Genomic DNA, 19931 nt, shown 5'->3' with positions numbered 1-19931 from the left:
TAACAAGGTGTCTGTGCATTAATTCAATGGGTCATTTTTCTCTACGACATAAACAAAATCAATACTTTTCAAATAAAATGTACTAAATATTACCAGGTTTATTTGCAATGATTAAAAACATTTAAATATCATTATCAAGTACATTAATAATAATATTTAACTCTAAACACTCAATTATTTATTTAATGATATGTGTAAATATTTTAAAAATGTACTTAGGAAATTGTAGGTATTTTGACATTTAATATTACACTTTAAAATAATGACTATAAATTTATAACATTTATTCGCACCAAAAAGGTTTTTTTTTCAGTGTGTAAAAATTCACTAAATTATTGCTGATTATTGTTATGGATCATGTATTTAAATGTGCATCAAAACCCTGAACTTTAACATCAGTACTAGATATGGATAGGGATAGAGAAATATCTTTTAACATGTCTGTTTCTGTTTTACTTCAAGTTCCTGCTCAGCCATCCAGCTTCGAAGCTGAAGCAGAGCTGGATACGCGGATCCTACTAACTTGGCTGTGGCCCGTGCAGGACCCCATCATCAAATACGAGCTGGAATATTGGGAGGCTGACTCAGACAACAAGGTATCATGCCAGTGCTTGTTTCTCCCCTATTCATTGAGAATTGCAAGCAGACCAGATATTGAACGCGGACAGCTGCTGCGGTGGGCCATGGATGCAAGTGAAAGATAGCCAAAATTGACATTTCACTAAATGACTCCAGGCAAAAAGTCTGCAGTCAGATGATAGAATTAGATTGTGCATTTGGCTTCAAAAACAGAAAGGTACTTATCAATGCTCAGCGCTTGACAGCATTCCAGCTGAGGCCAGAGTGGGCCGTTTGGATGGCTTTTCTTGATGTCAGTTCATCTACATTGAGATCAGATGTCTGACGCGCACTCTCATCACGATACACATCAGTGTCTGTATGTTAATATAGTAGTTCACCGTGGTCAGAGATAAAACCTTTGCAGCTGCCCTTTAAACTTTAATCGTTATTTGGATAATGAGAGAAGGCACAAATGAATTAATTTAGCTGATACTAATAAAGGGAAATTAAATAGAGGCCTGTTTTTTATCTGATGAATAATGACACATTTACATTTTACATTTACATTTAGTCATTTAGCAGAAGCTTTTGTCCAAAGTGACTTACAATTGAGCAGACATTCAGTGATTCAACAAGAAGAGGCAATACACAAAAGAAGTACTAGTTATACAAAGTAATTAGTTTATGCATAGAGAAGTTAGTGCTAGAGTAAAAGTGCTAGAGAGAGAAAGATAGAGAGAAAGTGTTTCTACAGATGCTTTGTCAAGCCCACTCACAAACACCATGTAAGCTGAATATGTTTTCACTTATTTGAATGCTGTAATTTCTTACTGGTGTATAAATGTAAGCTATTATTCACTTAAAATTGGCCGTAGTGTATGAATGTGTGTGTGTGAATGAGTGTGTATGGGTATTTCCCAGTACTGGGTTGCAGCTGGAAGGGCAACCGCAGTGTAACACATACAGTATGCTGAAATGTGACGACCTCTCAAATAAAGAATAAAGGCTGGTTTATATTTCTGCGTTGAGTGATCGACGTGATCCACGGCGCATGCCCTGTGACTACAACAGGGCATTTATACTTCTGCGTGCTGTTTGTGTTGCTCTGCAATAACACTTCCAAAACGCTAGCTGGCAGTAGGTTATTATGTTTTTCTGTGTCGAGTTTCTTCATGGGTGTTTTGTTTTTTCTGAACACTACAAGTAGCTAAAACTCGCTCATTCAGAGGCAGGAACCAGTGGACGTGCAACAACTTTAATCATAAGGTATATACAAAACAAAAGTTTCCATCTGGAGCTCCTTCACGGGACTCGACAATTGTAAACACTCGCTCCATCGGGCTCGCTGCTCTCAGCACAACCCACGCTCGTCATTGGTACCAAGCCGACCAATCACAGAGCCTTAAGCTGAAGGAAAATGAATGAATTAATTAATTTCTCACTCTAATCATGTTTTGAATCTCCTGAGACCTTTGCTCATTTTCGGAATACAAATTAAGATACTTTAGATGAAATCTGAAAGCTCTCTCATCGTCTATAGACGGCAATGGTCATTTTAAGACTTGGAATGACCTTTTTTAAAATAATCATTTGAAAGAAGCACATTGTAAATATAAATAATGTTATTTCAAATGGAATAGTAGTTTCAATAGTAGGTTCAAATGTAAAAGTAATTTTTTGAACTTGAATACAACAAACAGGCCATATGACTTCAGTGTTTCAATTGTAATATTATCAAGCTACTTAAATACATTTGTGTGCACATAAAACCAAAATAATGACTTTATTCAACAGATTCTTCTCCACTTTGTCAGTATAGGGTGCATGTTCATGAGAGACCTGTGCTCTTTATATGTGTCATGCTCGGTCGCACTATTTACCTAATATGTGCCGTTGCTGTGTTTCAAACAGAGGCATTTTGGTGTATACTGTATCTTAGTGTATAATGATCTTGTGAAAGTCGAGAAACTTTGTGTCTACGGACGATGAGAAAAAAAAAAAGTCTTAATTTGAATTCCAAAGATGAACCTAGGTCTCACGGGTTTAAACTACATTAGAGTGAGTAATTGATAGCATAATTTTCATTTTTTTTGTGACTTAACCCTTATTAGCCCTATTAGGAGAAGAGTTGTTGTGTTTGTCATTAGGGCAGGGTTCTACTCATCAATTATTGATTGAATAGAAATGTTTTTGAAAATAATTTTGATGCTTTATCTTCAGATCCATGTCACCTTTGACCCAGCTGGCTCATACGCTGTTGAAGGTCTGAAGCCGGACACTTTGTATAAATTCTCTCTGGCAGCCCGCTCTGAAATGGGGCAAGGAGTCTTCACTCACCCCATTGAAGCCAGGACAGCCCAGTCTGGTGAGCTACATCTATTTTATGATCATCTTTATCATGTCAGCTAACCTCAACTTGTCCAAACCAGAAGACCTCTTTCCCCTTGCTTTCTCAAGCCTTTGTCTACCGTCTTTACAATTAACTGTCTTACACCTCTAAGTCGGAAAATACCTTTATTCATTGACAAGGGCGAAAGGTATGTTTGGTGTTTGCTTGTGCCTTTGTCATCTTGGCTTAAAGGCTATCAATGTCATATGTTGTCGCTGCAATGTTAAAAACCAGAGCAGTGAAGCCTGCTGGAGAAATAAATATATAAGAAACTCTACATTTGTTCTAAATTTAACACTGACTCTCCCCTTTGCTTCCTTATCCAACCTTCCTCACTTGCACCCACATATCAAAAAGCAATTTTCAGAGAGTACACATAACAAGTTTTACAGTCATATCGCAGTATCAGAGTACTCGCTTTCCCCATGAGACCCTCACAGCCTCATATTCTCCTCCAGACCTGTCTATCAGGACTCAAAAACACTTTTTGATCTTTGAGTTTCGTGTCAGGCCCCTCCAAAAAACAACCTTACAATCTGTCAACGCGTTCAGCAGTATTTTTGTCGCCTACTGCAGAATCGAGCCTTTTTAGTGGCTCTCCCACTGTTGTCAGATTAAGGACCGCCTGACGAGAAACACCTCAAGCTCAATCCCACCATGGGCGCCAAGAATGGCTCCAAACTGCACTGGTTGTTAACAAAGAATTGCGAGCATGTTAAAATATTCCTTCTTCTATTTAGCCATCGCTTCTTTCTTCCTTAGTTACTTATTATTTTTGTTTATGTTTGTGATATATTGTGGAAAAGCATGAATTAATGCATTTGAGCTTTTTTTTTGATCAATGTGAATTATTGTTGTGCTGTTGTGATTATTATTTTAATTTATGCCTCTGGACTGTGTTGAGTTGCTTAATTTAGTAGCTCACCTGATTGCTATCCGCCACAGACTTAATTAAATACGCCGTGCTGGAGTTGAGCTTATCTCAGCCACTCAGAAGTGGCACCAAGGCTGCCAAAAGATGCTAGCAGCAGGATTTAACGTAGGCAGGATGGCCGCGTTTGCTCTCGGACGCGTCAGCTGCCACGCTCGCTGACACTTGGATCGCTGACAAACGGGGGGCTGTTGTCTCCCAGCCAATAGACTGACTGAGAATGTGTGAACGCCTGTTAAAACATAAACTGATGGCCTTTCCTCTGCTTGTCAACACCCAAACAGAAGAAGGCAGTCAGCGGCTGCAGTTTACCAATTGCTGTGAACAGGGTGAGAAATTAACACATGCCGCCAGCCAAATGAGGCTATATTTTGTAAATGACAGGTCATTTTTAAGTGTATTTAACAGGGATTTAACGATACATCATAATATTGAGATGTCATGAAATCAAAATGTGCCAATGCGTATTGGTGATGTAAACCACAGTGTTCACATATTGAGCTACATGATTACAACAAGCATATAAGTGACGTTTTATAAACTAATATCCAACTTCTACTCATTCTGAAAACATAACCCTATATACATTTCTGGAGATCACAAATTATGTAACCAGAGGTACGTATGGCTGCATTTCGTCTTTAAAAGAAACTCTAAGAGGTGGTATGATGCCATTTCTTTTCTTGCTTACCAGCTGACCGCTTCCAGAAAGCAGGTAAGACAAAAACAAAAGCCAAAAAATGAAATAAGTAAACAACGGTGAAAATGTGGTAAAATCTGAAAACGTAAAAATCAAGCTGCAGCAGGGGCTTTTGTTGTTCTAGATTGCTTTTGAAAACACTGTCGGTTGAGTTTAGGGAAGTGCATACGCAGGTCAAACGGTGCTTTTGAAAACATTCTGGCTGTGTCCGAAACTGCATATTTCCATACTATATAGTACGCTAAAAACAGTATGCAAGCCGAGTAGTATGTACGAATTCTATGACCTACTACTTCCGGCCAGATTCTGAAGTGCGTATCCCATGCACGCTGCACTATCCCATGATGCTCCACGAGAGAATTCATGGTATTGGGAGTGAAGTGACGCAACTCACGAGGGTAGATCACGTGATCATGACAAAATGACAGATGTAGTACGTTCGAGTTCCATTCATACTACTATCATTCATACTGTATAGAACGTACTTTTCTAACGGCCGAGTAGTACATTTAAATTCAAGTGCAGTACTTACTAAGTAGTAGGCGGTTTTGAACGCAGCCTATCGGTTAGATTTAGGCAATGAGAAGGGTGGGTCAGTTCATCGGTCGGTCAGTCAGTCAGTCGACAGCATGAATGGCACTCACGAAAGAAATTTGAGATCTTAAAAAGCGTACACAGTGCTCTCTGGTGGAACAAAAAAGGCAAAAAACGTAGCTCCTGGCACATATTCAGTAGGCACTCTCTAGTAGGCATGGGGCGATAAACGTTTTCAAGGTATACCGCGGTTTGGAAAAGTCAAGGTTTTAAAATCACCACAATTATCAGTAATACCGTTCCTAAGGTATGTGTAAGATTTTTTTTTTTTTCATTTTTTAGGACAACAGTATTTCCAGCAGAAAAGATATCCAAAGATGCAGTTTTAAATTGTAAAGAAATGGATGAAATGGAAACAAGAATGTTTTTGAAACCAATGAAGACAACAGAATTATCAATGATTCATTTTCATTATTTAGCCTGACATGTTTACTGTTCCAAAATATTTTAAATCTTTCAAAAAAAAAATATATAGTTTTCAAAGGGGGAAAAAAACAGACATTTAAAAAGAATATGTTTTAGAGCAGTAATCACAATACCGTGATACTGTGAAACCGTGATATTTTTATCCAAGATAATCTTACAGTCAGAATCTTATACTGGCCCATGCCTACTCTTGAGAAATGTGTATAGGGGTACTTATTCAAAATGAGCATGGTCAGACAATTAACATGGATGGTTCATCGTTAGTAATCTTGTTATCATCCAATCATTTCAAGAAAGAATTCCTATAAATAATCACAATGGCCTACATTTCTTACCTCTCAATACTCCAACACATTTAACAGATCACTTCCCAAGCCAGGGAAGAACAGGCACTGAGCTCGGACCTCCTTCCCCAACATGGGAGTGAATCAAGCTTGGGGTTCTTTTTGAGCTCAGAGCCCTCTCCTTTTTTTATTATCTGTGGGCACAAACTCGTGAAACTACTGTAGCCTATATAATGTTGAATGAAATCTAATAATGAAAAATGTGTGATTTTGCCAGTCAAAATGGTCTATTTATATGTAGTCAGTGACAGAGTGCCAGCATATGTCTCACATAATTAATAATTCATTTTCAGAATATGAATAGTCCTGTGCACGGAAGACCAGGACCAATTTATACTGTATTCAAGTCCATGATCCCATGTTTATATAAAATGTAGCATTTTAGCTAACAGTAGGTCTATATATTACAATAATATTATCGTTCTGTTTGAGAAATAACAATATAATACTAATATTAAACTCAAATCTTGACCTCAGTGTATCGTTGAACCCTTTTGCCAGTTTATAGTTGTAATTTTATGTCTAAAGATGCAGAACAAAGCAAACCGGTATTTGTTGTTGTGGCAAACTCACAGTCCAGAAGCAAGCTTGAGTTAATTGGATTTAATTTTGCTTGATGCCCTCCCCGTTACCTTGCCCCTACCCGCAGCCCCCTCTGCCCCCCCTCAAGACGTGCACCTGTTCAGTCTGAGCTCCACCAGCATCAAGGTGAGTTGGGTGGCACCACCTGCTGCTAGCCGCCACGGCGCAATAGTGCGCTACACAGTCAGCTACCAGGCAGTAAATGGAGAAGACACGGAGCGCCATGAGGTGCCGGACATTGGAGCGGATGCCTCCAGCTGTGTGTTGGAGGGCCTGGAAAAGTGGACGGAGTATCAGGTGTGGGTGAGAGCGCACACTGATGTGGGCCCTGGCCCCGAGAGCATGGCTGTGCGTATCCGAACCAATGAAGACGGTAGGTCTGATGTATCTTGTATGGACCACTAATACTGCTGTGCTACTGCTGGCTAACTTTCTCTTCCCTATAGTTCTGTTTAATTCATTTTAGCATGACTAGCAATTATTTATGAGCAGTATTTTCTGTGTGCTGTTTTCCTAAGCATTTGCTTTCCATGCTACAGTCTCAAATGTTTCTGACTAGAGTAAATGCCCTGATATACTTACAATATTGACTGTACAGTATGAATTGCACCAATGTATTCTTCAGTTTGGTGTAAATTATTGATTTTATGCTTGTTATAGAGCAATTTTATGTGCCTCTGGACTTTAAAACCTTGTCTTGTTGCAATAACCCCCCCAAATAATAATTGTATAGGTCAAAATGATTGATTTTTGTTTTGAGCTAAAAATAATTTAATTATTAAGTAAGGATTATCTTCCATGTAGAAATATTGTAATTTTTCTACTTTAAATGTATCAATATGTAATTTTTGATTGGTAATATGTGTTGCTAAACACTTAAAATGCAGTTTTCTTGATATATGGATTTTTAATCGATTTATTTGAACCCTCAGATTTTAGATTTTCAAGGAGTGTTTACACTTTACTATAAGTAATTGTATTAGTTAATGTTAGTTAATGTATTAACTTACATGAAAAAGGAATGAATAATTTAATACAGTTAATAGAGTATTTATTCATGTTTGTTAATGTTAGGTAATGAAAATAAAGTTGTTATGCTAACAAGTATGAATTTGGATTTTAATAATGCATTAGTAAATGATAAACTATGATTAATACATTTTAGTTCATGTTAGTAAATACATTAACTAATAAATCCTTTTTTGTAATGTGTGACACAAATATATGTAAATCGTCCAAATTTTGTCCTTAACAAATCTTGTCCTTGTCCAAATTTTTGTCTTAACGAACCATACATCAATGGAAAGATTATTCCACTTTCATATGATGGATAAATCACTTCATACACCACATGTTTTGTAGTCCTGGGTCACATATAACTTTATAGGGCATACTTTTCCTTGCTTGATAAAATGATACTGGATGTGATACAGGATTTAAGTCAGATACACTCCAAATAATACCTAACCTTGAATGAAACCTGGACCGGAAAGCTTCGTGTTCTCCTTAAGTGTACCAATGTAACCTGGAAGATGGGGTAATGAGATTCAATTATAATTAGAGCGTCTATAAGTGAGGAGGGAACAATTTAAAAGAGACATCCTCTTAAAACACCATTAAATCGATAGACCATTGCCCATTGTTCATAGCTCACTGTCAGCTTATCACTGAATGATGGTCTAATTGCACGACACTTTATTCAAACAACAGATACAGCTTTCCAGAAATCAAGCTGTTTGATCACCATTTACCTAAACCAGGTGTTTTGAAACTAGTATCTGGGGACCCAAAGGATTGCACGAGTCTAAGGAAAATTTGTGAGGGGAAAAAAAATACAAATTCAGAAATACAAATAAAATATGCATAGTTTTATATAAAAATATTTTTATTATCATATTTAATTTAAATAATGTTTTTTTATGAACCACAATTTAACAGCTTTTGGTTAGATTGGTTTAATTATTATTTATATCATAAAGTAATATATATATATTTTTTAGGAAATATGTATAAACATTTATTTATAATTAATATTAAAACAGGAAACATTCATTTTAATGTTTAATATTACACAATATTATTGTTGTTTTTGTTGTTATATAGTTATTATTATTATTATTATTTTATATATTTTTTTATTTTTTACATTTTTTTAATTATTATTACTATTATTCATTTTCTTTTCGGCTTAGTCTCTTTATTAATCCGGGGTCGCCACAGCGGAATGAACCACCAACTTATCCAGCACATGTTTTACGCAGCGGATGCCCTTCCAGCTGCAACCCATCTCTGGGAAACATCCATCCACACTCATTCTCACACTCACACTACGGACAATTTTAGCCTACCCAATTAACTTATACCACATGTCTTTGGACTGTGGGGGAAACCGGAGCACCCTGAGGAAACCCACGCGAACGCAGGGAGACTCCACACAGAAACGCCAACTGACCTAGCCGAGGCTCGAACCAGCGACCTGCTTGCTGTGAGGCGACAGCACTACCTACTGCGCCACTGCATCGCCATTATTATTATTATTATTATTATTATTATTATTATTATTATTATTATTATTATTATTATTATTATTATTATTATTATTATTATCATCATCATCATCATCATCATCATCATCATCATCATCATCATCATCATTATTATTATTATTATTATTTACTTAGATTGCAGCCTTGGTAAGGATTGCAGAGTTTTAAAAACATAAACAAATCATATAACTGACCCCCAACCCTTGAAATTTGAATTTTTTTCTATGTATTTTTAGTCATACAAATCATTTTAAATATTTTTTTACTTTAGAACAATAATAAAATAAAAGGCAAAAACAATTAAAATTATTAATTAAAAATGTAAGACTTAAGAATAAAATGTGCAATTTAAGCAATATAGTCTGCGTTATAATGTAGGACTTTATTATTGTTATTGTTATTATTCGCTCATATTGCAGCCTTGATAAACATTGAAGAATTTTAAAAACAATAAAACACATACAACTGAATTGTTGTTATTATTATAAAATTATTATTATTATTATTATGCTCACTTAGTATAAATGATCAACACAATCATATTTAAACAAAAGACTTCAAAAAGTAAAGCGTGGTTTATTCTGAACGCGTTTGCTTGAGTGCGCACGCCGAATGTGACATGATTTCGGCTGGCAGAGTGCACAATTTTTGAGACTCGAGCGAACAGTTCGCATGCGTCACATTTGATTTGAGTTGAATATAAAACACGTTGAAGAAATTTTGTCTGAAACAGGTACGACTGTACAGACATCTTTATGATCCGTCAATGTGTGATCATAGGAGGAACCAAATGACCAATCATTCTTGGCTAGAAATTGCAACAGCCGTGCAATAGGAGGAAAGTTTTTGTTAAAAAATTTGGAAAAATGTGAGGGATAAGTTTGTTAAAGCCAAAAGAGGCCATGGCAAAAGTGGAGACCCAGGTACACAATTACAGAAATATGTTTTTCCATTTATAGGTTTTACACTGATGTATATATTAAAATTTTTCATTTAAAAAATTTAATAGTTACAAAACTATAATTAAGTAACAAATAATTTCTTTGATAACTGAAAAAGATTACTTGAACCTATTTGAACCGGTTTACAATATACTGAAGGACTATTTTTGTAGGCTGTTTTGGTTAGAATGGTCAGAAATATTGGACCATTATTGCCTTTTTAGCATATAAGAAAAGGACAGAAACTGACCAGACAGTAATGTGTCAATTGTAGAGCGAGCTAAATCTAAAAAAAATCCGTATTTTTAGTAAGTGTACTTTTTTGCTTTATTCTTGCCATAAAAAAAAAAAAATAAATAAAATAAAAAAAAATATATATATATACATATACATATATATATATATATATATATATATATATATATATATATATATATATATATATATATATATTTGTAAAGCAACCAATGTTCTGCTGTCATTAACATTTTAATAAACTTTAATAGGTAAAACTGTCCACGGTATAAACAAAAGTACGTGATGCATCAAAGTTTGATTAAAAAAAAACCTTGTATGGTTATAAAAAATCTTTAGAATCATTAAAATAATATATAATAACGATAAAAATAATTAGTTTAAAAAAATTAAATAATATTAATGAAATTATGTAGTTCCGGAAACTTTCAACTTTTGTTTATCCGTCTGTTTTTACGCTGGGTTTCTTTTGAACGCTCCTGTCGTTTTAAAGAATATGGCAACGGCGAGTATAAAAGTAGTATAATATTAAATATATTATATATGAGTATAAAAGCCTCGTCCGTTTCATGAGGGGCGCGTGCAGTCAGCGGAGGTCCTCGAAAGTATAAATCAGGCTTAAAGATGCAGTGACAAACATCAGCCCTCAAAGCAGTTACTCACTCTTACTCACCGTCTGTCCTTTCTCAGTTGTGCTACAGCAGCTTTCATATGTGTGCCTGTACAAGTTTCATAGCCAGCCTATAACACACATGACTTCAGGCAAAACCCTGAGTGGTTTTGATAAGGTTTCGACTAGAAGTGTGGGCTGAGGAGAGAAGCGTATTAAGCGTACGAGAGCAGTATAAGACCGGATGTGCTCACTGCATGCTCCTTTACCAGACAACATGCGCTTTGTCTCTAAATAACAGGATTTGCTCTGCTCCCCGGAGCATGCAAGACTTGTCCTGCACGCATACACAAGCACCCTTCACTCTTTCAGGCCACGTTCTGCCCTTCACAGCCTCCTTAGTGCTGGAGAAGTGCAGTTACACTTGATCCTTCAGAAGCCCTTCTAAGAGCACAGCTACACGATAGAAACGTACTTACAAACTGGAATGTTTTGCTTCTGAGTTTTTGAGTTTTAAGACAGCAAAATTATAGTTTATGCAATAACTACCAAAAACGATGTGTTCTACATGCCAGGATAGTATGTGCTAATGTCACTTTGTTAAGAAACACTATGTGCTTGCACACAAATGGTCCTGTTTGTCAATTGCACATTTTTTTATATCCCTTCATCATTTTCTCCTTTTTAAATGTCTTTTCCTCAATTACTGTCCACCTTTTTATAATCTTATGCCTACAACTTTGGCTTAGGGATTTTACCATCTGCTCTACTCTATACTCTATACTCTTATGAAGAATTACTCAGATGAGTGCATCCTCATCACCTTAAGTTTTATTTTTGTTAAAATTCTTACACATCATTAAATTATTGCAAGCCTCATTTGCTTGGATTCCGATGTGATAAATATTCCTTAAAGGTCCCATGAAATTAAAATAAAGTTTTTTTTTATTGATGTTAGTATCATTATTCTTCATTTTTAGGATATTTATAAGCTAGTGTGCTCCAACAGTGTAAAAATTTGCATTTAGAAGATATAAAACTGATAGAAACATGTAAAGCTTGTAGTTTGTCACTTTCCCCTAAATGGATCAACGGTTTTATTCATGTCAGCCCATACTGCAGTTTCCCATCACATCTTAACCAATCAAATGCTCTCTAGTATCTGATATGCCCCGCCCCCTTCAAGATGCTTCTCATTTGCTTTTCATTTGATGCACTTGAGCTCAACCACTCTTACTGGCAGAGCTGTGATAAAACAAAACATTATTGGCTGTTTTTTTTTTTTTTTGAAAGCGGAGGAGCTACACTATGTTCTACCCTGTCTCTGTGTTTCGGTTAAGATTACGTTAAACATTGAATAAAAATGCATATTTCAAAGCACTTCACGCAACCTTTAACCCCCAAATGGTAAAAAAAAGTAGGGATGCGCGATATATTGGCAGCCATATCGATATCGGCCGAAAAATGATATTTTTAATGTTACTGTTATTGGTCTGGTATTAAAATTAGGCTGATATCTTTAAGCCGATAAACTACATAATTGTACAGAATTGCCTGCCTTGTAAGCACAAGATAATCTTGCAGGAGTGCGATAATAAGTGTCAAATGACTAACAACTGTACATTACTGGAACACTTTTTATTCGAGAACATTTGAGCTGGTATCAGTTCTTAGTTCCTTCATTTTCATTTTATTTAAATATATATTTATTTAACTTTATTAAATCAAGTTTTGTCATATAACCTATTATTTTTATGCAACAGTCCAGTTGCACGTTAATTTACCATGCGAAGAAAAGGAAATAATTTATTTTTGGCATGCTGATTTATGTGAAATTGTGCATATAGATCTATATAATCACCTTGCACTTTTGAAATGATAGCATTTTTTGTTTTGAGCAGGCTATTCTAAGATCAGTTAAAACTTTTTTTTGATTTTTTTCAAAATAAAATCAGTTGTTCACTGAACAAAAATATAACATTTTTAAATATTTATATTTATCGGCTAATATATCGGTTATCGTCATCCAAATCTAAAGATTTATTGGTAGTGGTCCAAAAATCTATATCAGTGCATCCCTAAAAAAAATCAATACATTAGATACAGTAACACTGGAAAAAGTTATTTATTTAATGTCTGAAACATCTAAAGCTAGGAGAAAAAAAGGGGGATCTTCTTGACTGACAGTTTATGTTTGTATAGCCATACATGGTTTGCATACAAGTACATATAAGATATAGTTATGTTACTCTATTTTCTAATGCATATTGTCTAAATCATTTTTAAAATTGTATCAATGACGTTCATTAGATCTCATCCACAGGGTCAAGAAACTAATGTATTTTTTTTTAATTTAAATATTTAAAAGATTTAAAAATTTAAATATTTAATGAGCGTTACAGTTACAAATACACACACACACACACACACACACACACACACACACACACACACACACACACACACACACACACACATACATATATGTTACCAAATAATGCAGGTTTAAATGAAACCTTTATTTATGTCCATTCACATTTTGAGCGAGTGAATGAAGAATGAAAAAAGGACAATATATAGTTTTTTTCTATATATAGATTGTTTATCCATAGCGCCACACACACGCATTGATCCAAACGTCCTTTTATTGTTAATTGAGTTCTTATTCATTTTGCTGAAAAATTACAGTAAAAGGAATCATAATTGTATTTTCAATAGGAAATTGATTTCTAGTGACGGTTAGAATCCTTTAAATCATAAAATATTATTGAAGGGAGACAGCTGGATAGTCGTATATTTTTGGTCAAAGAGCCGCATGGCTCGTGAGCTATAGGTTCCCTACCACTGATATAGACCAACAAATCTCTCTGTCATTTCTCTCATTAGCCACACTAATTAGCATTATTAAAGTTTTCCAAAGCCTCATACTAAAGATTATATAATTGTGTCTTTTTAGTGCCAGGAGCACCGCCTCGGAAATTGGAAGTGGAAGCTTTGAACTCCACCGCTATCCGTGTGACATGGAAACCTCCTCTTTCTGGGAAGCAGCACGGCCAGATCCGGGGATATCAGGTCATATACTCCCGGCTGGAGAACGGGGAACCACGGGGACATCCGAATATAATGGATGTCGCTCTGCCAGAAGCACAGGTACTACCTGCTAATTCTTTATTGTTGTGTTTGACAGTTTTTACAGTCTGCTGGATGCTTTTGTTATTGCTCAGTCGGGCTCTGTTCCAAACCCTAGTGAGCATTCCCATTGGTTGCTGTCACACATAAACAAATAACTACCTTCTGAGGCAGCATGATAAATGAAATTGGACTGATTAGAATATGAATGATGAGAATAGAGGTTGGTTTTAGCATGTTTGAACCACCTTATCAGTATTGAACCAATAGTGCAAGCAAGAAAACAAGCAATTATTAACTAACCATTAAAAATATTGTATCAGATTAAATTAAAAAAATGAAAATGTTAACATTGTAAATCAACTTTTAATCGACTAAGTGACATATATGAACTTTTTTTATTAGTTTGGCATGAAAATGTATGTATGTTACTGTAAATTTAGGTTTCAAAACAGGTATTTTTTATTGTACAGACTTGATTTTAAATATGCGTGTTTCAAACTATATATGTCAATAAAATGTAAGTTGTTAACCCTTTAACTGCCTCACCTAGAAAAAAAACTCCTAATGTCGCTAGTTAACACACTCAATGCATTTGTTTTCAACACATCCCATAATTTCTAAAATATCAAGTTCTACCAAATGGTTGATATGTCGGTTTACGGTAAAAGTACCGGAATTAATACATGTTACTATAAAAATGTGAAAATATGAAGTGTAAGACCAATTTATTTAAGAATTAAACCACTTTTAGTTTAATACTAATCATCTTTATTTTTTTATGTATGCTGTAAAATATTTCAGATTCTCATTTAACATGCTTTCTTGTTTTTTTGTTTGTTTTTTTACAATAAAACCAAAATCAGGATTATGTTTGTTTGATTTTTTTTGTAAATCAAAAATACTATGTGTGTGTAAACCATTATTTTAAACTGTCATTCGTTAGATGACTTTATCAGTCATTATTTAAAACAGTCAAAATATGGTCAACCATTTGGTAGAGCTGGCAGTCTAAGGATTAAACCAGTTTTTACAGCAAAGATCAAAGTTCCAAATCTGAATAAATAAACTGAAAATACACTTGAGTTGACATTTTTACAGTGTATAAATACAAAACAAGTCATTTATTATTATTATTAAGATTTTATTTTTTTATATTTCTTTACAGCTACTTTTATTAACATTTTATTATTTTATGAGCTTTAAAATTTAAGTTTATATCTTAATCAAACATTTCTATTTAAAAAAATTTTTGTAGCTCAATTGTTTATTCAAGTCAGCTAGTGTGCTTGAAATGCCTGAAAATGTAGCCTATGCAGCCCAATAGGGTTTGGAACAGAAACTTTGTTTTCTGTGTTTTCAGGATACATGACTACACATCTAATTCCACAGAAAAACTGTGTTTTTTTTTCTGAGTGCTCAGTGTTATGTAAAGTATTGTTAAATATTTCATAGATGCACGCTATTGGTGGCCTTTCAAGAATCAGGCTCTTTGTAATTCCTAACATTAATACATTTGCACTGCCTTGTTACTCTGTATTTTTTGGGGGGTTTCGCTCATGATGCGTTAATATAAGGAGATTTAAAAGCGCCTGAAGAAACGTGGGTGCACTGAGATGGAAGAAAGATAGTAATCCTTAGGAGGGATTTAGATATCCATGAATATCTTAAAGCAGACACTTTTTCAGGGATAGAGAAAATCAGACTAGGGGCATTTAAGTGCTTCTGCTCTCGAATTGTTAGCTGAGAATTAACTTGCGTAGACGTGTGTTTTTCTGCACTTTTCCTGCCCCCAAACAAGGGTTTCTCATTTACCTGTGTAAGCAATCCCCCTGTCTGAGCTAACGGGATCAAGACTTGAAAAAAAGACCAACAACAGACGTTTATGGACAGCTGTGGGCTTTAATGGTTTTCAGTAAATGGGCAAGTGACGTGGGTTTTCTGCTGAATCCAGAACATTATTTCTCATTTGCATAAGTACATACTGAAGCGAGGGAGAGCATGAGAAATGCAAATATCTCACCTTACGCATCAGTGCTCAATCCACCTTCAAGAAACGGCAAGTTTCCGTGTTGCCATTTTATTAGGAATGCACAATACATCGATACAATATAGGTTACAGCCTGATATTCGTATATTAATTATATCAGTGGTTCTCAAACTTTTTTCTATTAAGTACCACCTCAAAAAAAATTACCTTTCCAAGTACCACCATAATGACGAGGCAGATGAATTCATATTATTACGAATATTTATTTTTGTCAGCCTCTTTAAACATTATAAATAGTTTGAACTTTAACAATGTACTGTGCTATTAGGTAAAAAACAAACAAACAAACAAACAAAATAAATAGTCAATGTTTAAAATGTGCTTTTAAAACTTAATTAAAAATGGTAGGCTACTGTTCTTAAAGTAAAAAGAAAACTGCTGTACTTAAATGTAAAGAATTAACAAATAGTAACCTATTCATCAAAACCTGGAAATGTTGCTTAGACCTCATAAATATAGACTATATGTTATCATATTCATATTTGAATACTTTTTGTACATTTTAAAATACGTGTTGCATGTGCGCATGGCATATTTGTACATTTTTGAAATCTAAACTTTTAACTTGTATTATAAATGATTTGCAATTACATAGTTACATTAGAAATTAAATCTGCTTACTATGCGCCAAAATTAATCGACAGCCACGTTGTTTTACAAAACAAATAACTTCATATATCGAAAACACGCATCGTTTTACATAACTACGAGCACACATTTTTTAAACACATTTGTGATAATTTTACCAATGATGCAGCATGAGGAAATTCCTGAGTTTGCAGTTACTGAAATGCCAACACAACAGCACTGGTCTGCAAAAGCGATTCTCTGGCGTATATTTGCTCCGTGGCCACGTGCCTTTCTCTGGCTCGCCAAAGCGAGTTGATTTTTTGCATCTGATAACATGATAAATTAAAGTAAACATTCTAAGCACACCGATGTGATCGTATGCTTCAGTGAACAGCCAGTGGTGATCACATGAGTGTAACCGTTCGTGTCAAAGGGTTAAAAGTGTATACATTTTTTTTTCTTTCATTATTCAGTATTCGTCCACGTACCACAGTTTGAGAACCACTGGATTCTATTATTTGTTCATTTCTAACATTTAATATAATTTTGTTTTCATCATTTATAATTACACTGTAAAAACCTTTTCTTACATAGAGTTTTTGTCTTGTTTCTAGTCCATACACTTTTAGAAATAAAGGTACAGGGGCTGTCACTTGGGCAGTACCTTTTCAAAAGGTACATATTTCTCCCTGAAGGGTTCATAATGGTACCTCAAAGGTACTTTTTAGGTACATGTGGGTACTAATATAGACCTTTTAGTTACCACTGTGGACTATTTGGGTACAACTATGTATCTTTTAAAATGGTATTTTAGGTACCTTTATTTCTGAGAGTGTATTCTATATATAAAATCTTAATTTTCAGAAACAATAAGTCACAATTAATTGAGTTTTCCCTTTAAAACAAGCAAAATAATCTGCCAATGGAGTAAGTAAAATATTCTTATTTCCAACTATATAAATATAATATTTTAAGTACCCCATTGGCAGATTATTTAGCTTGTTGTAAGCGAAGATAAATAATATTTAATTTTAACTTATTATTTTATTAACAAAACACTTTTTACATGTATAAAAAAGCTTCTTGAATAAAAAATAGATATTTGGACTTGGAATAGAACGGAAAAGCAGTTATTGCAGTGTCTCTTAGTCATCTTTTAACAGCCACTTGAACATTGTTTTTAAAAAACCCTATTATTTTTATATTGTTTTCTATAATTATTAAATTAGCTTCTAATTATCCATAATACTGCATCAGCCACGATGTATTAGTGCAAATATCAGTGTATCCAGCAATGATATATTCAGTGAAATCCCTTGCGCTGAGCTGGAATTGTCTTTGTGACCTTTGTCTCTGGGGCTTGTGGTGAAGTTTATGTTTTGTCTGTTCAGAGTCTGTAATCTGTAACACCTCCAAACAAGTCTAAACTTGTAAACTTTGTTTAATGTCACAAGGTCAGCCCTTCCGAATGTTTTCGACAGCATACAAGACACCTTTGTTGTGAGTTTTTCAGCTTTTTTATTTCATCTAGCCTCCATCGGTGACACAAAAAACAATAGACAGCTTTTGTTTACAGTATCTGTCAGGTGAACTGCTGTTGACCTCTTTGCTCTCACAACACAAGGACACCTGCGCTTTACCTCTCTCCCTGTTTGGAAAACAACATTCCCTTCATCTGCCACGCCATCTGATGTGTTGTTGACTCATTTACTGCGAACAGTGATGGTTTGTCCCAGGACATGACTCATTTGCCGTCATTGTCACCAGGAAGAAAAAAAAACATTTACAAGACTTGCTGAGACACATTTGTAAATATCAGATTCTTCAGACACAATACAAGCCTGTTTACTTTTACCTTGTGTCTCTATTTTCTCTCAGACATTGAAGATGTATCATAAGACTCTTGTTCCGTTTATGTCTTCATCTTTCTTCATTCTTTGACTCTTGCTCATGGAAAAAGAGAAAGCGATGTTGCTTTGCTCTCTGGGATGTAATTGGCCAGGGAGAGCTGGTGAAGAAGGGAGAAAACATGTCAGAGAAGTGATGAAAATCCATTGTGTATTGTGTAACACTAATGGTTTGGCAGGGTGGTTGCTGAGCTGCTTTGATAAATGGCTTGTAGTGCTTTTTTGTCTTGACAAAAAGACCCGGATTTCTCAAGACATCCATTTTTGTTCTTCTGGGGGTTGCCAGTTGTTCATTTTTAATATGTGCTGTTTCTCTACCACCTTCTGAGACTCTCTGGCTCTAAGAGCATGGGCTTCTGCATGGATGGGCTCTTAAAACATCTCAGAGGAGAACAGGAGTGTGTGTAATGTTTTTCATTTGCTCTTAGTGTGCATTACTGAACCAGTTCAAACCCTAATGGCTAAGCCACCAATTAACATTAATACTCCAAGAAGTACAAACTGACTAGCTATCTACACATTGACCACTCAGATTGTTTTATTGAATTATATTTTTTTAACATGCCAGCATGATACAATATACACACCCTGCCATCAATTGAAACTCTACAAGTTGCAATGAAATGGAAACTCTTCCTCATTGTGGTGTACATTGTAATTAAACATTATTGAAAAGAAAAAAAGTACGGTGGGGACTTATAGCATTTTATATAAAATAGTACATTGTCAATAAAAATATAATGAATTGCCTAAAAATTTACATTTAATTAACTATTTCAATTTAGATTTTATAAAGGATAAAGTATTGTTGCTGTACTGTATAAATCTGAATGGCTTTATTCTGAGATAACAACCACATGTACAGTATGTACTTTATCCCACTTAATACACAGCTATTTTCCACAAAATGTAAAAATTAAACACAAAACAATGTTCTGATACGTAATATTTTATTAATTATTTTATTAAATGCAAAACTGACAGAAACATAATGGCTGAATGGAGCATACACTAACCTATGTTTTATTCAGCCACAAGATTCAATGACGGACATTGATTCAATATTTCCAGATGAGCCTGCATTATTCAGCGGATGTTATTTGGGAATAACACACCTTGGAACATTGTGACTGGCTAATCAGAATCAAGTATTCCATACAGCCATGTAATGCATTTTGGTAAAAAAGTAGAGTACATTAATGTACCATCAAAAGGTGTACTTTTGTACTTTTTAGGTTCTAATATTTACCTATTGAGTACGGACACTTCATGTACACTTTTTAAAGCACCATGACAGCTTGTATATCTATTTTTGATGCATATTAAAAAACAATAAATGCATGACGTTTTTCTTATTGAGGCTGTGTCACAGTCCAAACCCAGCATTTATCTCACT

The 19931-nt window shown here is 34.7% G+C and overlaps 1 protein-coding gene across 5 annotated transcripts in view; it reads left to right on the top strand.

Annotated features, from left to right (window-relative positions):
- ptprfb (protein tyrosine phosphatase receptor type Fb) overlaps positions 1–19931 on the top strand; it is a 370826-nt gene that overhangs the window by 248531 nt on the left and 102364 nt on the right. For 3 of the 5 annotated variants that reach the window (XM_056473241.1, XM_056473246.1, XM_056473233.1), the window contains exons 9-12: positions 463–596; positions 2782–2926; positions 6595–6900; positions 13836–14029. In XM_056473241.1, coding sequence (XP_056329216.1) covers positions 463–596; positions 2782–2926; positions 6595–6900; positions 13836–14029 — 779 coding nt within the window. The remainder of the gene's footprint in view (positions 1–462; positions 597–2781; positions 2927–6594; positions 6901–13835; positions 14030–19931) is intronic. The other 2 variants (XM_056473264.1, XM_056473255.1) reach the window with 1 other exon arrangement.

Source organism: Danio aesculapii, chromosome 2, assembly GCF_903798145.1.
Source record: "Danio aesculapii chromosome 2, fDanAes4.1, whole genome shotgun sequence".
Taxonomy (NCBI): Eukaryota; Metazoa; Chordata; class Actinopteri; order Cypriniformes; family Danionidae; genus Danio; species Danio aesculapii.
This window is presented reverse-complemented; position numbering and strand designations above follow the sequence as displayed.